Raw genomic sequence first — 21,791 nt, 5'->3', positions numbered from 1 at the left:
GAGGTTAAGTAATGTGCCTCAAATTACTTAGCTAGAAAGTGATAGAGCCAGGATTCAAACCCAGGAGGTCTGGCTCACCACCCTAGACTGCTCCTATTAGGCAAAATGATAACATACTCCAAGTAGCAGGTAGTAAGTACATGTTACCGGTTATAATAACACCAGCTAAAACTTTTCAGCATGTTATTATTACTATTATCAGTATTATCTTTCCTTCATAACCACTCTACTAATCAGGCTTCCTTTGCCTTATGCACAACTGAGAAAGCCAGCCTCCAACAGGGTTAAATGAATTGCCCTAGTCCCCTTGGTGAGAGCCAAGCTCCAATGTGAACCTAACCTCTCTGACCCCTAGTCCCAGGCATTTTGTTCTAAAGCCATCAGCTTTCCAGCTTGGTAGCATGGGTTTAATGGCTGTACTACTTACCTATGCTATTGATCTGGGACTTCATGTTGAAAACTGCAGCTGCAGGGGGTCCTCAGGTTATGATACAGTTTCGTTCCTACAACAGTGGCGTAACCCAAATTTTGATGTAAGTTGAAACACACCCTAGCCTGTCACTTACCTATCCTAACACAGTTATAACATCATAATCTAGAACACAAAAACACAATTAAGCCACAGAAAAAGGAAAAGGACATAACTATACTGTACTGTACACTGTGCTGTAGTTAACAGAAAACATGACGAAAAATGAGTATAACAAAATTCCTTACCTTTATTCCTGTGGTTGGCTTGCACACTGGCAGGGGCATTGCAAGGCGGGAGAGAGTGACCTATTGGGAGGAAGCTGGAGAGACAGGAGAACCTGCAGAAGGTGCTGGAGATACTGGGTCAGGGGAATCAGCAGTGGCGTAGCGAACAGAACTGGCGCCTGGGCACGACACTTTATTGGCGCCCCCCTCCCCTTCTACTACGGGTTTCTTGTTTGTCTTGGAGACCATCTGGCGCCCCTCTGCGAGTGGCGCCTGGGACATGATAGACCCCCTTGCCCCCGCCCCTCGCTACGCTACTGGGAATCAAGATTGCCTAAGGAATACGCAGGAGGTGCTGGAGATGATTCAGCCTGTACTACAGGTGTTTCTTCTCAAGAAGCAGCTGATGTAGAGGGTACAGGATCTGTTTCAGGCCTTTCTACCTTCTAAAAGAATTGTTCCAGGCTAGTCTGGAAGGTTGGTGACTTCTTCTCTTCCTAAATCTACCTATAGCAGTGCAAGGCATCCATAACAGCTCTGTAGACCTTCCTGACTCTGTCATCACTGGGGTCCTCAGCCTGAAGTTTGGCCAACCCATCCTCTACCATAGAAATACTACCTGCCAAGCCCTTGGTAGTACATCTCTTCGGTTCCAGGGTTACTATCTTATCCTCTTCAGTCAGCTGCTTCTCCAGCTGAATGAGGTCCTCAGCAAACAACTCCTCTCCATGTGATGCCAGTAGCTCTGTGACATCCACCGTGATGGCTTTCCTCTTCTTCGAAACACTACCATCTGAAGACTCTGACTTTCGTTTAGGAGTCATGATAAGGGCCAAGAAGTTGCCAAACAAAGCAACACAAACGGAACACTTGTACTTTTAACAGTCCAAAATGGTGTAGGTCACGCACTGGGGGGACGCCAACCCCCTCACTCATATGCTGCATCACTGCGTGTTCTTCCTCTGCGTGCAACCAAACTAGTTCACCCGTGTAGTCTGTGAGTACGATGCCAATGGCGTAAGCCATAACACTCACATCTCAATTTTTTTAAGTTTCTATGGGAGTAAGCATTGTAAACTCAAAACGTCATATGTCGGGACTGTTGTAGCTCGAGGACTCCTGTATTGAGGAACACTCATAAGTCAGAGGACACTAGAGAGGCTGAGATGGACATTTGAAAGCAATTTTCATCTTATTCCCTTTCAAGTTTTGAGCTGCCTCTTTTTATTTTTTTTAATTGGAGCCAGTCTTTCACAGCCAGACTATCTCATCCCACCTCAGCAAAGGCCACCCATGACATCATGGTTCTTGGCTCATCAGAATAGCTATGGTTATTAAGCACCTTCTGTATATCAGACACGAGAGTACACAATTCCATTTGGTCCCTGTGGGCGGATCATCAACAATCCACAGCTATTCCTCTTTCTGTGTCAAGAGATGAAGGACAATGGAGTTCTCTAACCAAAGCTAGTGGTATTAGAATATATCAGATGCCCAGAGAGAGATGACATCCAATTCTCTGAGTTAGCTGTTCTGTGCTGCTCAAATATTTAATGAAAGTAATAGGCATAGTTGGCCGAAGTTAAGTTTAAACAATTCTGGTTTTATTTTAAAGCAAGATGTGGTGTGTGTGTGTGTTTTATCTAAAGGTCATTTGATTTTTCTTTTTCTGCTTAAAAGTCATGAGGCATCATTATATTAACAGTGATCTATTGTTCTGATGCATAAACTGTTTTATTCAATTTTAACAGAACAGGACCTCATCTTTCCTGATGGCATAAAAAGTATCTTTGACAGGAAAAAAAAAACAACTTTCTAATGGGCTTTCAAAAAAAATCTTCTTAAACTGAGTTTACTATGGAATATATTATGCAAATAAGTCAACTTTCTCCCTATGTTATAACATCTTTTCCTCGAAAAGTGATCATGGTGTTGGAGGAAATCCCTGCTAGCTTATCTCTTCCTTGCAGCGCAACTCCAGCAAAGAAATATAGATGGTACTTTTAAAGGCTTCAGAAATCAATTTAGTCTATGGATCCATTCAGTGTTGATGTTAATGAAAATTGGTGGGTTTAAAAATAATGAATATTTAATAAGATATAAATTGAAAGACATAAACACTATTTGCAATAATATAATGAAGTTAATAAGGCTTAGCCCCCCCCCCCCCCCCGTCCACCTCCCACCTCTGAAAATGGGGCGATTTTAGGAGTTGTGATGCTTACTGAAGTTTGCCAGCTCTCTCTTTGGCTAAAATTTAAACGTGCTTTTGAAAAACCATAGTACAGTTGGGAACTGAGCTCTGGCAGATAAAGTGTGCTATCACACTGCATTCAGTAACTGTAGACAGCAATGGCTCTCCAGCTCCGTATCTTCCAGAGATTTGTGTAACAAACTCAGTTTTCTGTCAGTGAAGGCAGAAAGCAGCATAAAATACTTCTTGCCTTTAAACAAGAAAGAAAAAGACATTTTGGTCAACACTCTGTCTGCTCGGGGTTTAAAGAGAGGCTTTATTTAATGATCAGGAGGAAGCATGTGATTACATGTGCTCAAAGCCTCAGACTATTTTAAAAAATGCCTTCAGGGTGGAGTTATGCTTTCCGTTTTCTCATCAAGAGCATCGGCACCAGGTCCAACCCTTATGTTAGGTTCCTCTGTAGTTCTGTGGTTCTGCCTTTCCCACCATCCATGACTATATCTCTCCCTCTCCACCTTCTGAATTGCTTACCCTGCCTTTGGGCTTCACATTGCACCCTTCTTGTAAATCCGGAATTCCTCCGACTGCCATCATACCCGATAGGATGGCCCGTCTCACATCTTGGAAACGGTTTGTTTAACCTCGCAGAAGCCAATCCCTAGAGAAAGCAAATTGCAGCAGGATCTTGCAAACAGCTAAGTGTAAGATCCCAATTCAGCAGTGGGCTTTCTCTTGGCAATAAGGTGGACCGCAGTTTCATATATCAGCTGGGGGAGTGTTAAATGGATGGCTAGCTCACTGCTGGCAATCAATACATGTTAATACATAGTAAACAAATGGCTTTCCATGGGCTGGGCAAGCCTGGTGATTTTGCAGATAAAAAGGATAAAAGATTGTTCCTGGGGATCTTGTCTAAGATAATAATATATCTGGGGACTCGGGTAGGGTCCTTCCCAGGTGGGCACAAGTGACATTTAATCAAGGGGATTATTGCTATTAAAAATCAATTTTTTTATTTGTGTGCATATTCAGAAAGAAGATGATCAACCTGAAAAAGTCCAACCAATCGCATCATCTACCTTGATCCATTCCGACCTGACATCTGTCTATGGCACCGTGGTTATGAACAGAACTGTTTTATTCCTGGGGACTGGAGATGGCCAGTTACTTAAGGTTGGTTTCTTGTGCCTCTTTCAATGTCCATTTAAATTTTTTTTTAAATTTTATTTATTTTAGTGAGGATCTGAGAGAGAGTGTGAGAAGGGGGGAGGAGCAGGAAGCATCAATTCCCATATGTGCCTTGACCAGGCAAGTTCAGGGTTTCAAATTGGTGACCTCTCAGCATTCCAGGTCGATGCTTTATCCACTGCGCCACCACAGGTCAGGCTCGTGTCCATTTTAAGTGATCCAATTTTGTGCTTTTTATTTTTTGTTGCTTCTGCATTGTGTACAACCCCATACCAACTGCTTTATGAACTTCTCAGTGACCCCCAGAAATGGCCAGAAAGAAATTTCTAGAAGTCAGTATGTAATAATCTCTCTAGCTATGTAGTTGTGTAACAAAGTACCAGCCACCTTCTTTCCTGGCTTGCAGCAAGCTAGTTCCCCTTCCTGACTCATAAATTGCCTGAGTGAGATAAATGGGGGGGGGGGGGCAGGGGGAGGGGCTGCTGACCCCTACTCAATCCCTAACTCACCTCTCTCTGAGACATTTAACCTTTTTGTTCTATCTCCTTTATAATGAAAATTTACAAAGCATCTGATTTCTCACAACTTCAAAGAAATGAGAGATTATAGGACTTGAACAGAGGGGAAAAAAAAACAAAAACAGGTGCTCCTTCCTTTCAGCCCACTTGCTGCCCACAGAAGGGGTTTGTTTTCTGCCCTTTGTAACCCCCCCCCCACACACACACACACCACAGAGAGGTGAGAGACTGGAAACGCTTTGAGACTCCCCTTGACTTTTATCTCTGAGGGCTATATTTCCCAACTGTGTGCATGCACCACTGGTCAAGTTGAGATTTTTTTTTTAATTCATTTGGGAGAGGGGCAGTGAGAAGGAGGAGAAACTAGCATCAGAACTACCTGAAATTATATAGCACTTATCTCCTCAATTTCATCAGCAAGCATTTATTGAACACCACCTGTGGCCCCCACCAACATCTGTGGCTGGGAACTGCACTATTTCTGTCACCTTGGGGTGAGATTTCTTTGCTTCTCTGTAGCCAGTCAGTGTACTGTCAGCTCAGATTTGAAATTGGACATTAACATTTGTTTTCTCAACTGATCTCCCACTGATAACTATTGTAGCTCTGTGACTTTAGGAAAATTGCTTAACCTCTCTGAGACTCTATTTCCTCCTCTGTAAATGAGAGTGTTCTAGACAACTTGGAAAACCCCTTCTTTTGAAGGCCTCCACTTCTGTCTTCTGCGCCCTTACCACCCCCTCCCCAGCCAAACCTTTGCTTGCTCCACGCTCCCCGTGCATTGTGTGGTCCTGTCGCACACCTCTGCTCACACCGTACCCCCTTCCGGGACTGCTTTCTTTTTTCCCCTCTGCTTTAGCAACTGCTATGTCTGTGTGCTTTGGCTTAGCTTAAACTCTGCCTTATCTTTGAGGACTCTTAAACCTGTAGTGATCATATTTTTCTCTCATCTCCTGAAATACTCATTATCTGTATCTTTTTTTTTTTTCTTTTTTTTTTGGCTCATTACAAATGCCTTGCTTTGATGCCTTACCTTTTCTCTTGTGCTTGTCTGGCCTTCTCCGCTTGACTTTAAACATTTTGAGAAGGGGGCCAGGAAGTCTCACAGCCTGATATAGTGCCGAATGCCTGGTAGGCATTTGATTTAATCTGTTTTCTTTGGAGGAAACCCAGTAACATATGGGAGGGAGTTTGTTTGTATACACATTCTTTTAAAATATACATTGATTATCTTTCTTGTTGTGTTGGCTTAATTTCCCGGGGAATGGTAAACACCTATCAGTTATTCTACACGAGTGGCTCCGTGCCATGAAGATTCGCCTGTAGCTATACCAGCCTGGTCTGGCTGATTGGAGCCCACTAACCTGGCAGAAGACCTTCCCATCAACCCAAACTGGGCCTCCTCACCAATTAGCTCTTCAGATTTGGGATATTTTTGATGAGTGTTTTGACAAGAACACTGTTGCCCCAGTGCTGAGCCAACCAGATTGTTACTTGGTAAATTGGAGGTGAAAGAACACTTGGCTATAAATAGTTCCCCAAGGGGAAGGCCTGGTTCGCCCCTCCTGTTTGTTCACCCCGCTGGTTCTTGTGCAGCTGGCCAGATTTTAGAGTTGTTGTGGCACCAGGGTGGTGGAGGAGGGGGGACCAAGCTGCAGCCTCAAGCTGCTGAGGACGCGGTAGCTGGCTGAAGTCTCGCTTTCCTCAGCATCCGGAAGGGGGACCCTTTCAAAAGCCACATCTATGGCCTTGTTTGAATAATGAGGCAGGTTGTCTATTTTGTGACTGCTAACATTTATACAGTGCTTCCTATGAGCCAGTCACTCCACACAATCTAGCTAATTCAGTCTTCTCCAGAACGCTGTGAAGTTGATGTTCTGTTCCCATTTTACAGATGAGGAAACTGAGGCTCAGAAAAGCTGTGTGTTTTGCTCAAGGTCACACAGTGGCAAAGCAACTTCAGAGACTGCCTTTATATCCCTCATGACTGTTACCTCTGCCCAGGCAAGGGCATCTGCTCCCTGAGGGTTCTCATGGGGGCTTAGGAAGCATGTGGATATTGGGGTCGCTGGTGAGGGAATAGGGCACCTGGGGTGGGTCTAAGGTCTTAGAGGCTCAGGGAAGAATCCCGGCATGAAAAGGCAGACCATCTGACTGCGGGAATACCTCACTGGCATGATGACTTACTGAGAATTAAGCCCCGCCTCCAGCTTCCCTCAGAAAGGTTCTTTTCCTAGGACGAGGGTACCAGGGGCAAATGTGAGCTGCATTGGCTCCTCCAGCCTCCCTAGAAGAGCCCAGTAATTTCCAAGACTGCCCTCGGTAGCTTGTTTGCAGAGTCCTGGAGAGTCAGGGCTGTGTCAATGATTTGGAAGACACAGATAATCCCCAAATCCCTTTATTCAAAAACTTCAAGCTTCTCCCTTGCCAGACTTGTCACCAGAACTGTTAGAAAAGCCGAACATTGATAGACACAAGCTTGGCTCCTTATGCCCCAGAGTAGAGGTACTAATGAGCAGCAAAAAAAAAAAAAAAAAAAAAAAACCCAACCCAAGGCGGATCAGCCGCGTGCTTGCTAGTGATCAAGAGTTGGCGGCATTTTGACAGCTGCCAGGCACTGTAGTATATGCCTGGTTGGATGAGAGGCAGGAAATGGCAGTTGGGGGCCCATTGATGTTTATTGCCCCTACACACACACACACACACACACACAAAATCCTGGCTTCTTCAATCACTGAAAACCTCATGGGGTTTTCATATAATTCAGTGCAATTTTAGATATCATGTTATTTAAGTAATTTTGTGTTGTAAAAATGATAGATGCTTGTAGAAAAAGTTGCAAAGGAGCAGGGGATGAGAGGAAAGCAAAGAAAAAACAACCGCAGTTCTGTTGCGTTACAGGCAACTGCTGTCAGCAATTTAGTGTCTTTTTGTTTGTTTTTTAACATAGTTGAGTTCAGAGTCTATCCAATTTTGCATCATTTTTCCTTCAGTTAATGAGGGAAAATACGTATATTCAAATGTTACAGTAAACCTTTTGTCAACAGTATTTTTTTTTTTTTTTCATTTTTCTGAAGCTGGAAACAGGGAGAGACAGTCAGACTCCCGCATGCGCCCGACCGGGATCCACCCGGCACGCCCACCAGGGGCGACGCTCTGCCCACCAGGGGGCGATGCTCTGCCCATCCTGGGCGTCGCCATGTTGCGACCAGAGCCACTCTAGCGCCTGGGGCAGAGGCCACAGAGCCATCCCCAGCGCCCGGGCCATCTTTGCTCCAATGGAGCCTCGGCTGCGGGAGGGGAAGAGAGAGACAGAGAGGGAAAGCGCGGTGGAGGGGTGGAGAAGCAAATGGGCGCTTCTCCTGTGTGCCCTGGCCGGGAATCGAACCCGGGTCCTCCGCACGCTAGGCCGACGCTCTACCGCTGAGCCAACCGGCCAGGGCTAACAGTATTTTTAAATAGCTGTCTCATATTCTATCATGTGGAAACATTATTTTGATCTTAGGCCGAGATAGTGAATCACTTTTAGTGTCTTTAAAGATAGGCACGTTTTCCACGTCACCTGGCACCGCTTCCAAAGGTAAGATCTCACTCACGATAAGTGGGAAAAACGAAAGACTTGACAGCGTGCTAATACCTTTACTGCCCTTTCTCTTGCCTTTTTTCCTAAGTCCCTTTATAAGATTTTAGAACAACCGCAGGACTTTAGGACTGAAAGGGCCCTTTGAGAGTGTCTAATCTGCCCCCTTATTTGATCAACATGTGGTCCTAATGGTTATAAGACAAGTTATGTTCAATCACCCCTGCCCCCTGTTATTTCCTCATTTTACTTGCTTTCTGAACATGATTATGTTCTGTCATTTTTTAGTTGTCAGCGTCTCTGGTGAGATCAGCTGAAAGAGCATGGTCACCCTGAGCTTAGCTCTTGGGAATGTGTGTCACACGTGTTGCCCAGCCAGGGCACTGCTCACGCACCCGTGTTTATAAACACATGCTGATTCTTTCTTCAGGGACAGCCTATAGTGGTTTGGATTCCTTCAGGCTGACTTACACATATAGAATATTGTCCTTATTTCAAGGGCAGAATTGAATATTTTGAGCTTTTCCAGGTGGTAAAATAAGTAATAACAGAATATGCCTGAAATTTGAAATTGGTAACATTACACATGCCCATTAACCTTTCTTGGAAGCATTAAAGATAACAGAGCAGCGGATGAGGAATAATAATAGCTAACATTTCTGAGCTCTTACTATGCGCCAGGCATTAGAACCAGTGTCTGCGTGGGTTAACTCGTTTAATCCTTGTGAGTCAATCCTATTACCATACAGATTTTATAAATGAAAGAAACCCAAGCTCGGAGAAGTTAGGTAACTTGCTCAGGGGATTTGCACTAAAGTAAGGTGTCTCCCAACCACACTACACTGTTAATTGAAATGTAGTCTGTAGAGCTTGGTAGAGTTGTTGAAACTGGTTTTTATTTTTAATATTGGAACATCTGGGTCAATACCACAATACCACTGTTTAGGGCAGGGGTCTCAAACTCAACTCAGCATGTGGGCCGCAGAGCAAGATCACAGCCATTCGGCCGGCCGCACTAGGTCTACAAAAGGCAACTGTTACGCAACACTTTTCTCACTGCAGTTGAAAACAAAAAAAATCAGTACAACAAGCACAATCGTACATGCAGTTTACTCAGTGTCACAAAACGACCAGAAACTGTAGTTCCCATCACAACTGCTGTTAACTAAGCTAATAACTACCTAGGATGCTAGAGAAATGAAAAATACAAGTAGGCCCCTAGGCTTACTTAATTTTATCCAAAATATTTTGAACTTCTTGGATTAGTCTGCGGGCCGCACAAAATTGTTCGGCGGGCCGCGAGTTTGAGACCCCTGTAACTTTCATGAGAAGGAGCTATGGCTTCTGTGGTTCTAGTTTGTTCCTATTTGTGGAAAGACTTCTGTATTTGAGGAAGAAAAGGTCCTTTCTCTCAGGGTTGCAAGTAGCTCTTGGGAGCCTCTGATCGCACTAAGGGGCCCTGCTTTTCCTCAGTGGATTCCTTTAGAGCAAAAGTAGGAAATGGATATTTTAGTTGATTCTTGGAATAGCTCCGGTGATAGGAAGCTAGTGTTGGGATTCTTCAACATCCCTAGGAAGGAAGTAGGATTCAGGGTGCAAGAATCCATACCATGCCCTTTCCCCCTATGTAGCAGAAAAGTACCACTACCCTCAAAACCTTACTTTCACTAGAGGGATTTCAGTTATCCAAACCATGGAGCAAAATTCAACCCAGTTCCAGAAAGTTCTTCGTGCATTCTAACAGTAGACCAACTATGTAACAACTGAAGAGCCCTCCTTTACTTTAGTTCTTAAAGTTTTTGAATGAGAGAGAAAACCAAACTAATACAACCTTTATAAGGACAAGCTTGGTGTATATATATATATATATATATATATATATATATATATTCCCATGGGATGTTCAAATAAGAAAAAGGCGATAATGGGGCAACCAGGGTACAACCTGGGGCCAGAAGGGGGGTGGGGTGGGGACAGCTGAGTTTACAATGGACCGAGAGGTAAAAGCAGCAGGAAGTGTCAAAACTTGGAAATGGGCCCCATGGTTGGCTGTTTAGAATGTCAAACGAAGCAGTTTCCAGTTCATCCCCATATCACAATCCATTTCAGTTTGTGAATTTGTGGGGACTCCTCAATTTAGAGCTGTTACTCCCTTGCAATCCACAATTCTGGAACTTGTGATTCAGGCTGTATGCTTTTCTTACTACTTAGAATAAAGTAAATAGATTGGAAACAAGAGAGGAATTTGCTTCCATTTTTATATTTCATTTTTATTATGCCTGACTAGAGAAGCACATTAAATGCTATTGATTAATTACCTTGCTTGTGTGTGTGTGTGTGTGAGAGAGAGAGAGAGAGAGAGAGAGAGAGAAAGAGAGAGAGAGAGAGAGACAGAGAGAAGTGAGAAGATTGGCCTGTTTACCCTTCAACTGGTTAGCCCTCCAGAGTGAAGCATTAAGGAAAGCAATTTGGCATATTTGAGCTTTTTGAACACCCATGATTTTTCTATCTTGTGGTAATATTAAAGAAAACAAGAAATAGTCTTTTATTTAATTTTTCTTCCCCCTCATTTTCCTCACAGGCTATCCTTCCTAGTGGTGATATCAAACTTATAATGCAACTAATTAAATGTGTGGCATTGAAGTCTCACAAACCATACATTGCAGGACTATAGTTGTTTTTTTTGTTTGTTTTTTTGTTTTTTGTATGTAGCAAAAATTCCTAGACTAGTTAATATCCTTCCATGAGGCTTCAGGAAGATGTCAACAGAAACAATATGTTGACACAAACTGAAATTCTGCATCGGGGAAAATTTGTTTTCTATATAGCCTTCCACTGGAAAAATGTGAAGAGCCTTATAAGATCTTGAATGCTAATAGAGGTTTTTTTTTTCATGTAATAAATATTTATTAGATACCTTTTATGTGCCTGGCACTGTTCTGGGTGCTAAGGATACAAAAAGTGAACAAAACAGACAATGTCCCTGCTCTCATGGTGGGAAGAAAAAAGCAGAAAACAAGTAAATGGGTTAATCAATGATGAAGTCATTGCAGCCAGTGCTAAGTGCCATGAAGAGACCAGAGTGATGGGCGGAAGTGGCAGTGGGGCGCAGCAGAAAGGAGACCCAGGAAAGCTGCTCAGAGGAGGTGGCATTTGAGACTGGAAGGATGAAGGGGCTGATCAGAATGTACATGGGCTCAGGTTGACTTCAAATTTGATCGATATTAAGAGCATGTATTGGAAGCAATAGATAAAAATCCACATCATGCTCCAGGAGAGTGTGTGAATTGGATGAGGTTTTTCTTATGCAAAATTCAACCCATTTTGGGTTTCTGTGACTCACTGTTACTTCCTGCAGCACTTCACTGATCATGTTCTTTTTCCGAAGCTGCTCAGCTGAACGGGGCTGAGGAAGGAAGAGTTCCCTCACTCCCTTCTTACTGGCTCTGTGTCCTCTCTGTGTTGATGTTAACATGAATTTTGTGGTTGGAAGATCCAGTGTCCATGGCGGCCCCTGGGCTGGGCTGTGGGGAAGGGGATGGGTGAGGTGGAGGTGCTATTAATAGAAATCTGAAGGGGGAAGAGAGCCATCTCTTTCCTGTCCTGTGGTCATTTAAGAGAGTTGAGGACCATGGAAGCAGGGACCCCAATGTCTCTGTGTAGCACTTGTTCTGTCTTCAAGGATCTGGAGACCATTGTCTATATAATCCGGCGGAAAAAAATATTTTAACACAGTCTTCTTTAAACACTTTTAAATTGTATGTATTTATTTTTGAAGATAATGCATTGGTAATACTCAAAATACAGAAGAACCAAGAGAATATGCAGTGAATGTCACATGTCTCCACCCTCTGGGGCGACCAATGATAACACTTTCTTGGGTATCTTTCCAGAGATATTTTATATATGTCTGCAAGCAAAAGGGGGAAGATAGTCTTTTCCCCCTTTATTAAACATATACAACGTATGTGTATATATAGTACATACATATGCATAAAATATGTGTATGCAAATATATACATATTTAATATAACATATTAAACATAACATAAAGAACTTTCTAATTACTTTTATGGCTAAATAGAATTCAATTGATATACTATAGTTTACTTGTTCCCAATGGTTGGACAATTAGGTTGTTTCAGTCTTTTGTGTATGACACATGATGCTGCAAAGAATATCCGTGTACATATGTCATTTCACATCTATACGAGGACTTGCTGGGTCTAAGGTTATATATACACTTTATATAATTTTGGTAGATAATGCCAAGTTACTTTCCGGAGAAGTCTCACTCCCACCTCAATGAAACATAACGATTTAACCCCAGTATCTGTGGTTATCAGGAGAAGCTATGAAACATAACGATTTAACCCCAGTATCTGTGGTTATCAGGAGAAGCTAAGTGCAGGCCACCCTAGATAGCTTGTCCAGGAAACTGGTTGATAATCCTTGGCATGTGCTGTTCTTTGGTAATTTTTTCAACTACAACAAAGAAAGACATTCTTACCATAATTCAGAGTTCTAGAGAGAATACCGGTGTCTCATCTCTAGTGTATCAAGCAATAAGTCAAAGTTGTCCCAAGCTAGATCTTTCTAGACCCTACCCATCTGCATCAGCCTTGCTCCAAGAATAAATAAAATAAGCCTCAATCACAAATACAGCGCCGCTCTTGACTCGCTTAAAATGGACACAGACCGGTGGTGTTTTATAATTTTTTTTTGAGGTGTACTTGACATTTATTAGTTTCAGATGTTCAAGATACTTACTTGATACTTGTATATATTGTGATAGGATCACCATAATAAGTTTAGTCACCAAACATAGTTACAGTTTTTTTCTTGTTATGAGAACTTTTAAGATTTACTCTCTTAGCAACTTGCAAATATACAACACAGTATTAGCAACTATAGCCATCATGCTCCTATTACTGTAAATAATGTTTTTATTTACTTTTTATTTTTAAGCAAATCCCAGACACTGTGCCACTTCATGCCCTCACTTCATTATGCATCTCTAAAACACAACAAAACATGACCATTTTCTTATATAACCATAATGCTATTATTTCAACTAACAAAATTATTAGTAATTATTTAGGATTATCTAATATTGAATCCGTATAACTAAATATTCCTGATTAGCTCAAAAACATCCTTTTAAAAAATTCTTCTTGTTCAAATTGGTATCCAAACAAGGTTCTCAGATCATATCACATTTGGTCATTCTGTTTCTCATAATCCTGAGTGGCCTCCTCCTATGCACTGCTGTTGACTTTGGGAAGAATTCACTCTTTTTATTCCCCACCACTGACTGAGTGAGAAAACAAAGTCTGTTGCCTGTGAATATCTCACATCGGGACATTGGCTATTCGCTTTCCTGTGGGATCATTCAGTTTGTTTCCCTACTTCTTCTAATGTAAATGGAAGTCTGCACTGCAGGCTTAATTAGATTCAGCTTCAGCTTGATGGGCAAGAATACTTTATAGGTGGTTATGCCACCTGATGCTTTCAGTGCGACCAGAGAATCTGGGCAGCAGCCTCTCTTCTTGTCAGTCTCACTTGAGAATATTTCTACAAGTCTTTTTAAACTTGGCTTCCTTTTCTTCACTATACAACCACTTTCCAGAACTGGATCAACTCTTTGAATCTGAGCTTATAAAGATTATGAATTTGTTGAGGTAAGAAACATCCAAACCTGTAGAGAATTTGTATGTTTATTTAAGTGAAACTGACAACAGTTGCCAAGAAGCAAAAAATCTCAATGAATGGGAAAAAAATGCTCCAGAGAATGGTAGTTTTACAACTTATTTCAAATATTAGAATCAAAAGAAGAGACATCAGGCAGTTCCATTAAATCAATTGGTGGTAAGTAAGGAGAAAGCAAAGCAGGGAAATTTCTGGGTTGGATTAAAAGTAGAATGAAGCGAAGATACACTTTTTTCTACATTGGTGGGTATAAGGTAGTAACATTTACAACACAGAGACAGTATTCCAGGAACAAGACAGCAGTGAGGGGTTCTGGGGTCTCCTGCACTGGTGCTGGCATTGTACCCTGAGGGGTCTGGAAAAGAAGATTACTCTGTTATTCAGACATATTATTGTAGATGCAAAAAAACCAACAACAATGAAAAACAGTACACAGGCTCATTTAAGGTAAAGATTGACCTTTGTCAAGGAAGCTACAGGCCTAGGATATGACTCACCACGACCCAATTTTTATTAGGAATTTTTACGTTCAGACCATCCTATGTGCTTTCTTTTGTTTTCCGAGTTTGTAAGGCCACTTATTGGCCTCCCCTGAGCTTGTCAGGTTTAGTATATGGCCCCCTCTGTGTTTACACTTCTCCTTTTTGTTCACAGATCAGTCTGAAGAATGCATTAATAACCAACTTCTTGGTTGGATGATGTGGTCCTACGGTGCTAGGAAGGCTCATTCCTAGGAAGTCTTAGTATAATCATTTGTCTTGCTGAGCAGTGGGCCATTGGGCATGGGGCAAGACTATAACCTTGGATGGAAGTCCGGCCAAATTTTCCTCAAAAGGGAAAGGCAGGGAAACGAGAGGCAGTCAGAATTTATGGGTGTTCGTTAAGAAAAACACCCTGGGTCATTTCTAACGTATGAGCTATCATGATCCAAGCTTTGCTGTCTTGACTCACTTTCCTGTATTCTGTGTCTAGTATAACATTTACTGGTAGTTTGAGGGCATATACCCCTTTGATTTTCACAGGCTGACCATGCGATGGGTTCCCATTTACTATGGCTCATCTACTTCCCGTTGGAAGCACTCAAGTGCTGTTCATTATTAATCTAGTTCCCACTAGTTGTATAATTGGAAGCTGTAACCTTAAGGTTTATTTGGGGACAAGGCTGTAAGAACACAATGGTGTAAATTACCATTCCTATCTAAAAATTCCCAGAGGCCAGGAGGACAGAAAGAGTTTCATAAGTAAATTTCCTGTGCCTCAGCAAGAGTTACGGAGGGCCATGATTTTATAGCCACATTAGCTTTCATCTGAATTAGTACACTTAGTAGTCCTTGTTAGAATAGGGGGTAAATACGTTTCCATAATCGGGTTCTAGCATTTATACACAAAACTCTTTTCTCAGAATTCCTTTTCCACTAACCTGTATCTTGTCCCTCTTAGTTTTTTCTTTTTACTCATTCAGAAATAACCAACTTATTAGGACAAACTACTTCCATTTAACTTCTCTCAAAAACACATGCATTCCTTTCCTTTCTTCTGCAGTAATATTCCTTTAAAATCTCAAAAGAGAGACCATATAAAGAGTATTATTGATAAATACAAAAGTTATCTGACACATCTCCAGCAATTATAACAATTATTTTGGCTATATATATAAAGTCAGAGAAAAGCTCAAAGAACAAGTATAACAGTATGACTAATATTATTAGCAGACAGGTAAAGACTATCAGTAAGTGATTTTTTAAAAATCAACATCAGGGTACACAGGCCTTGTCAGTATCTTGGGGAAGCTCTCTGGTTCTGATGCCAGTGACTTCTCCTCCGTGAGGAGTCTTTGATCTTCGCTCTAGGCATAAAGGGGTGTCAGAGATGGGGACACGTGTCCACTGGTGGTTAAGCACTTCGGTTTTCTTTTCTTTTTATGAGAAATGTGAATTGTTGAGTTAACAGCTTTAAGTTCAGCTGCCTATGGATTATTAGTTAATAATACCCCATAGGTCCCTTCCAATGAGGTTGGAGGAAGTCTTTAATTGATGTCTTTTCTAATGAGTAAAATCTTCTGGTTGTAAGTCATGGTCTTTGAAGTCTTATTTCCCTGGAGTGCACCGTGAAATGAATCAGTCACTAATTTATCAATTTTTAAAGCTGGTTACTAATTCTTGACAGTAATGCAGAATGTCTCCTTTTATTAAGGTTGGTTCATGTGCTCCTTCATCCAAATGCATAGAGTGACCAGTGACTAATGAGAAGAAAGACTATGTTTACCAGTAGGAGTAGATCTCAGGTTGAGGAGCACTATACAGAGAGCTTTTGGACAAGAGAAATTAAAAGCTTCTGAAATTTTGCCTAGCTGAGTTTTAATTGCACTATTTGTATGTCCCACTAAGAGGACTAGGGTGATAGGCACGGTGAAAATGCTGTCGAATAGGCCAAGTGTTACAACTGGATTGCATTATTTGCCCAGTGAAATAAGTCCCTTTGTCACTATGTGACTCATAGGGAATTCCCCAATTGGGAATTATTTTTGTCAATAAGAATTTACCTACTGTTAAGCTGTTGCTCTCCTGCAAGGAAATACCTTAGCCCAATGAGAAAACATATACATCATAACTAACACATATTTGTATCCTTGAGATGGTGGCATTTGGATAAAATCCGATTACCATACCTCAAATGGACCTAAAGGAAGCGGGAAATGTCCTTGGGTTCCATGGAGTGATTTTCTAGGGTGGTTTTTGGACAGCAAAAACATCTACTGTGCACTTCACTAGCTACAGTAGGAAGAGGTTTCCAGTAATATTATTTACTCCATGAAATCATCTTTTTAGACCCCCAACCTGTTAGCTCATGTACATGTTGAAGTGTAAGTAATTAAGCCCCTATAGGTAAGATTGGTTTCTGATTAGATCCAAACCAATCAGAAATATTTCTGTGTCCGAGTCAAAGGTTCCCTGCATTTTGTTGCCTTATCCTCTTTTCTAATTCTGCAGTGGTTTTTTGGAACTATAAAAGAGGGGTCTTTTTTATTGATTTAATAGGAAGAAGAAACATTCTCTGGTCTGGATAATTTGGCTGCTGATTGCTGCTTGTCTAGCTGCAGCATTGGCTAACTTGTTTCTTTTTGCTTCCATGGTGGCAATGTTAGACTGTCCTGGAATTTTGATTATTGCCGGCCAGTTGTTTCGGTTGCTATATGACATTGAATAATTCCGCAACCTGTTTTCCATTCTTTTTGGACTATCTTGAGGAACTTAAGAAGCCTCGTTGCTTCCACATCTCAAAGTTCTGAACTACCATAAAGGCATAGCTACTGTCAGTGTAAATATGGGCTATTTGATCTCTGGCCAATGGACAAGCTCAAATTAGAGCAATTGATTTAGCTGTTTGGGCCAATCTTCTTCAGGTAAACAAGAACCTTCAATATGTCCACCATGGGAGTTATTGCATATCCCTGTTCATCTTTCAGATAAGGTCCATCTGTAAACCAAATTAAGTCAGCATTATGAATAGGCGATTTCTGTAACCATCCCTAGGAACACAAAGGTGGTCAGTAAGCAAAACACAATTATGGGTGGCTTCAAAAATGGTAACAAAATTGCTAGATTAAGATTGTTACATCGAGTTCAAGTAATACTAGGCACAGAAAGTAGGAGTGTTTTATAAGAAGCCAGTCAACTGACAGAGTGTTCAGTGTGGTGAGAGTTCAACAGAAAGAGGAGCATAAATAAGTAAAGGAGAGCCCATAACTATTTCTTCTGTTTGTTTGCATGATGTGGCTGTAGCAGAGATATGTCCTGCAGTGAGAGAGCCCTTTGGATACCGAATCTCAGTGCTGACTATACTATTCTATAGGTCTCTAATGATCTCTAAAGCATCTTCTTTATTTTCATGTATAAAAAGGAAGAAAATTTATAATTAAGGTGTCTCAGAATGGGAGCTTTAAGTAATATCCGGCTTCTTTAGCTTGTTTCCCTTCAGGGTTCCAATGAATTAGATCAGGTCCATTTGAGACGTCTAGAGGCTGGGCCTTTGATGAAAAATTTGGAACTCGATTGTGGCAGTATCCAGTAAGACTCAGGAAACCTTGAGCCTGTTTTGGTTTGTTTGTTTGTTTTTAGAAGAAAGGATATTATTCCTGTGAGTCTTCAGGGTTAATCAGTAGCCCATCTTTAGATATTAGATGACCAAGGTGTTTTACATGAGGTAAAACTGAGTCAAGCTTGTCCTGGAAGACCCCCTATCCCTTTATGGCCAGCTGTTGTAATAGGTAAGTTATATTCTCTTGGGACTCTAATCTGCCCTAGAGCATAAAGGTAAGTCATCCACATATTGGATTAGAATAGACTCTCTGGGAAAATTTAACATCATTCAAACCAGCTTTTAGTGTTTGAGAGAAATAGGTTAAATATTATAGATGGGACCCTCTATATCCCTGGGGCATTACTGTCCTAGTAAACTCACAATCTTCCCAGGTAAAACCACAGTTGTGTTTTGCTTACAGACCATCTTCTTGTTCCTAGGAATGGTTTACAGGAAACTCCTATTGATAATGCTGAGTTAATTTGCTTTACAGATCTTATCTGAAAGATAAACAGAGAAATTACTGAGCTTTTTTTTTTTTTTTTCAGAAGTGCTGAGAAAGGCACTACATAAATCTATCTCTGAAGAATATTGGCAGTTCATAGGAGTAGCTGATAATAGCACATGTGGATTTGAGGCCGTAGGATGTTTTTATAGCTATGAGATCCTGTACAAATCTCTGTCGTTTCCCATTGGATTTTCTTACTGGAAAGAGAAAAATTTTAGAAGTTTTCACATGGCATTAAAAGCCCTCCTTTTAAGGAATCTTGTATAATGGGCTTACTTCAAGTAGGTCTTCAAGGATATTGATGAATAGGTAGAAGCAAAGTATTGTCAGTGGTTATTTAAATAGGAGTAGCTGACTTAGTCTTGCCACTATCTGTATTGGAGAAGGCCCAAAGTTATATTCAAACATCCTATAACAAATGTTTAGTCAGTCTTAAGATTAGTTTCCTCTTGTGGGGTGTCCTTTAAAATCATTATTTTCTGGCCCTGGCTGCTGGCTCAGTGGATAGAGCATTAGATTGGTGTATGGATGTGCCACATTTGATTCCTGGTCAGGGCACACAGGAGAAGTGACCATCTGCTTCTCCCTTTCCTCCCTCTCCCTCTTTTTTCCCTCTTCCTCTCCCACAGCGAATGGCTCAGTTGGTTTGAGTGTGGCCCCTGGTACTGAAAATAGCTCCATTAGAGCACATCAGCCCCAGGTGCTAAAAATAATTTGGTACTCAAGCATTGGTCCCAGATGGGGTTGCTGGGTGGATCCTGGTCAGGGAGTATGCAGGAGTCTGCCTCATTATCTCCCCTTCCCTTACCTAAAATATAATAATAATAAATTTTAAAAATAAAATTATTATTTTTCCTATTGGTTTACTGTCCAATTCATTTAATTCTCAGTACATTTTACCCTTCTGAGTAAAGGATAAGTGGTTGTCATTGTTTTCAAGAAAGTTGTACCCTGTCAGGTGAACTTGGGCAGATTTGACTAGTAAAAATATATGCTGTCTTAAAAACTCCCTAGCTAGAAAAAAATAGGTTCTGACTTAAAAACAAAAATTGGTTGGTTAGGTGTCCCTACCATTTGTTCAGAAGCTTAGTCCAAGGGAGAGGACAACCTTACTGGGTAGAGTGAAGAACAGATAAAGTAGCCCCGGTATCTATATCTACTAGGCCTTAGTAGTTTCCCCTTTTATGGTAATTTCAATTTCTCCTAAACTATTAGTAAGGAGAAGGGGAAACACCATCTCATAGTGCTCAAAGCAGTCCTGTGCTTGACTGTTTATTTTCTTTTTCTAAATCCCATTTTAGTTTTCTACAATCCTTCTTAAGGTGACCTGGCTTTCTACAGTAAAAACAGACTCCTCTATAGGAGTTTCCCAGCAGACCTTATTTAGTTCTGTTGCTTCACTCTCATAAGCCAGTAGGTGTATTAATTGAAATAGGTCAGAATAACCAGGATCACCTGCTCTAAAAGTTAAATTAAATTCCTTTGCAAACTCACCAGGATCTGGAGAGGGTTAGGGAAATCTTTAGTTATATTCCTTCATTCTGTCCCAGCACAAGGAGAAGACTATGCCTGGTTCTCCTTGTCCTGAGACTGGCTTTTCTCTGTCGAGAGCTGCCAGAATTTCTAGTTTGTTTTGTTTTGGTTTTTTTTCCTAGTCTATCCTGTTCTGGTTTTCTATTCTGAGTGGCCCCTAGGTCAGTAGGGAGCTGTGGTGGAGGACATGTAGAAGAGAGAGAAGGGGGAGGAGGAAAGGAGATAACGTGTTTGTCGCTCCATAAAACACACCTGACCATAAGACACATCTAGGATTTTAAGAAGGAAAAGAAGAAAAACAATATTCTGAACCAAATGGTGTGTTAAAATATTTAATAAAATACCATATTTTTAGCTTTATAAGATGCACAGGCATTTTCCCCTCCACTTTGGGGGGGGAAAAGTGAGTCTATGGAGCAAAAAATACGGTAAGTCCGGACAACTAAGTAAATGGTACAGCGGGGAAGTTGGAGATGAGAGAAGAGTGGGGTGTTGTTACTGAGGCTTCGGAAGCCTGCCTTAGTTCAGAGATAGTCACTGACATTTTCTTATTAACTTCCCGGAGAGGAGAAAGTCTCTGTCTCAGAGGCTTCTATTTGCCAGTTGAGGTAAGTCTCTCACTCATTCGGTTTGATTTTAGAGCCGGGGTGTTTTTTTTTCCTATTGTGCATACAAAAATTAATTTAAGTGTAACAGAGCTGCACTTTGGCCATCTTAAGTTACTATCACTTCCAGTTAAATCTTCCCATTTCTGTAAGTTCTTGCAAGTAAAGGTTCCCTGTGAATTGTACATCTGCAGGAGTATTGATGGGGGCGTGTCAGACTTGGAGGCATAATTTCATATGTATATTTAGTTTTATTTTGAGACCAGCAGAGTCTGAAAAAAATTTTAGGTGTATTGTATAGTGGGTTGTAGTGTGCCATTTCTGATATGGTTCCAAGGGGCTATCACCTCCTGAGTTGCTCTGACTCTCTGATGCATCTGGGTTTCTCTCCTGATATCTGATATGACTATGAGTGCTGCATAACCAGCCTTTGTGTGTGAGTCCTGGGACAAGTCAGTTATTTAACTGCAGTTGTGTTGGAATTCCCTCTGGGACCCTGCTTGTTTTGAGGGATACCCTTTGATACCTCCGCATTGATTGTGAGTCACCTAAGAATACCTGAATTTCAAGCTGGCAGGAGTAAATGCCCCTTATATTCAGAGCTGCATTAGTTCAGATTCTCATTTACCCAGCAAAAAAAATTGTGTTCAGACTCACAGTAAGTAGTTCCAATTAAAAAGTCCAAATTTAAAACTAGCCACCCATTAAGGGTTATCTCAACCCTTAATCCTTAGTGCCACCACCTTAAGCATTTTTTTTTAAGAACTTAAATAAAGTCAGGGCCTCCTATCTTAAAACAGGGAGGTCCGGCATTCCAAGAAAACTCACCCAAATTTATACAATGCCAGGTAATGAGCTGGTGAAGCACAATGAGCCCCTCCGGGTACCTAGCACTGGGTCTGGGTCTGCGAGGTGGTCCTGGGTGGGCTTCTCTGGAGTCACGCTGACCATGCCAAGTAAATGTCGATATAAGTAAGAAACATCCAAACCTGTAGAGAATTTTTATGAGTCAAAATGACGACAGTTGCTGGGAGGCAAAATTTCAACGAATTGAGAAAATGCTCCAGAGAGTGGCAGTTTTGCAGTTTATTTTATACATTAAAATCAAAGGAGGAGATAGAAGGAGGGTTACATGAAATTTATTCAAGATAGATTATGGAGGCGGCAGAAAGCAAAG

The 21,791-nt window shown here is 41.3% G+C and overlaps 1 protein-coding gene across 1 annotated transcript in view; it reads left to right on the top strand.

Annotated features, from left to right (window-relative positions):
• The window catches only part of PLXNC1 (plexin C1), a 168,415-nt gene that overhangs the window by 22,695 nt on the left and 123,929 nt on the right, over positions 1-21,791 (top strand). Inside the window, exon 2 of the mRNA XM_066257745.1 lies at positions 3,926-4,066. Coding sequence (XP_066113842.1) covers positions 3,926-4,066 — 141 coding nt within the window. The remainder of the gene's footprint in view (positions 1-3,925; positions 4,067-21,791) is intronic.

This window comes from Saccopteryx bilineata, chromosome 2 (genome assembly GCF_036850765.1).
Source record: "Saccopteryx bilineata isolate mSacBil1 chromosome 2, mSacBil1_pri_phased_curated, whole genome shotgun sequence".
Classification (NCBI taxonomy): domain Eukaryota; kingdom Metazoa; phylum Chordata; class Mammalia; order Chiroptera; family Emballonuridae; genus Saccopteryx; species Saccopteryx bilineata.
Note: the sequence above shows the minus strand (reverse complement) of the source record. Positions and strands in the feature narration are given on the sequence as shown.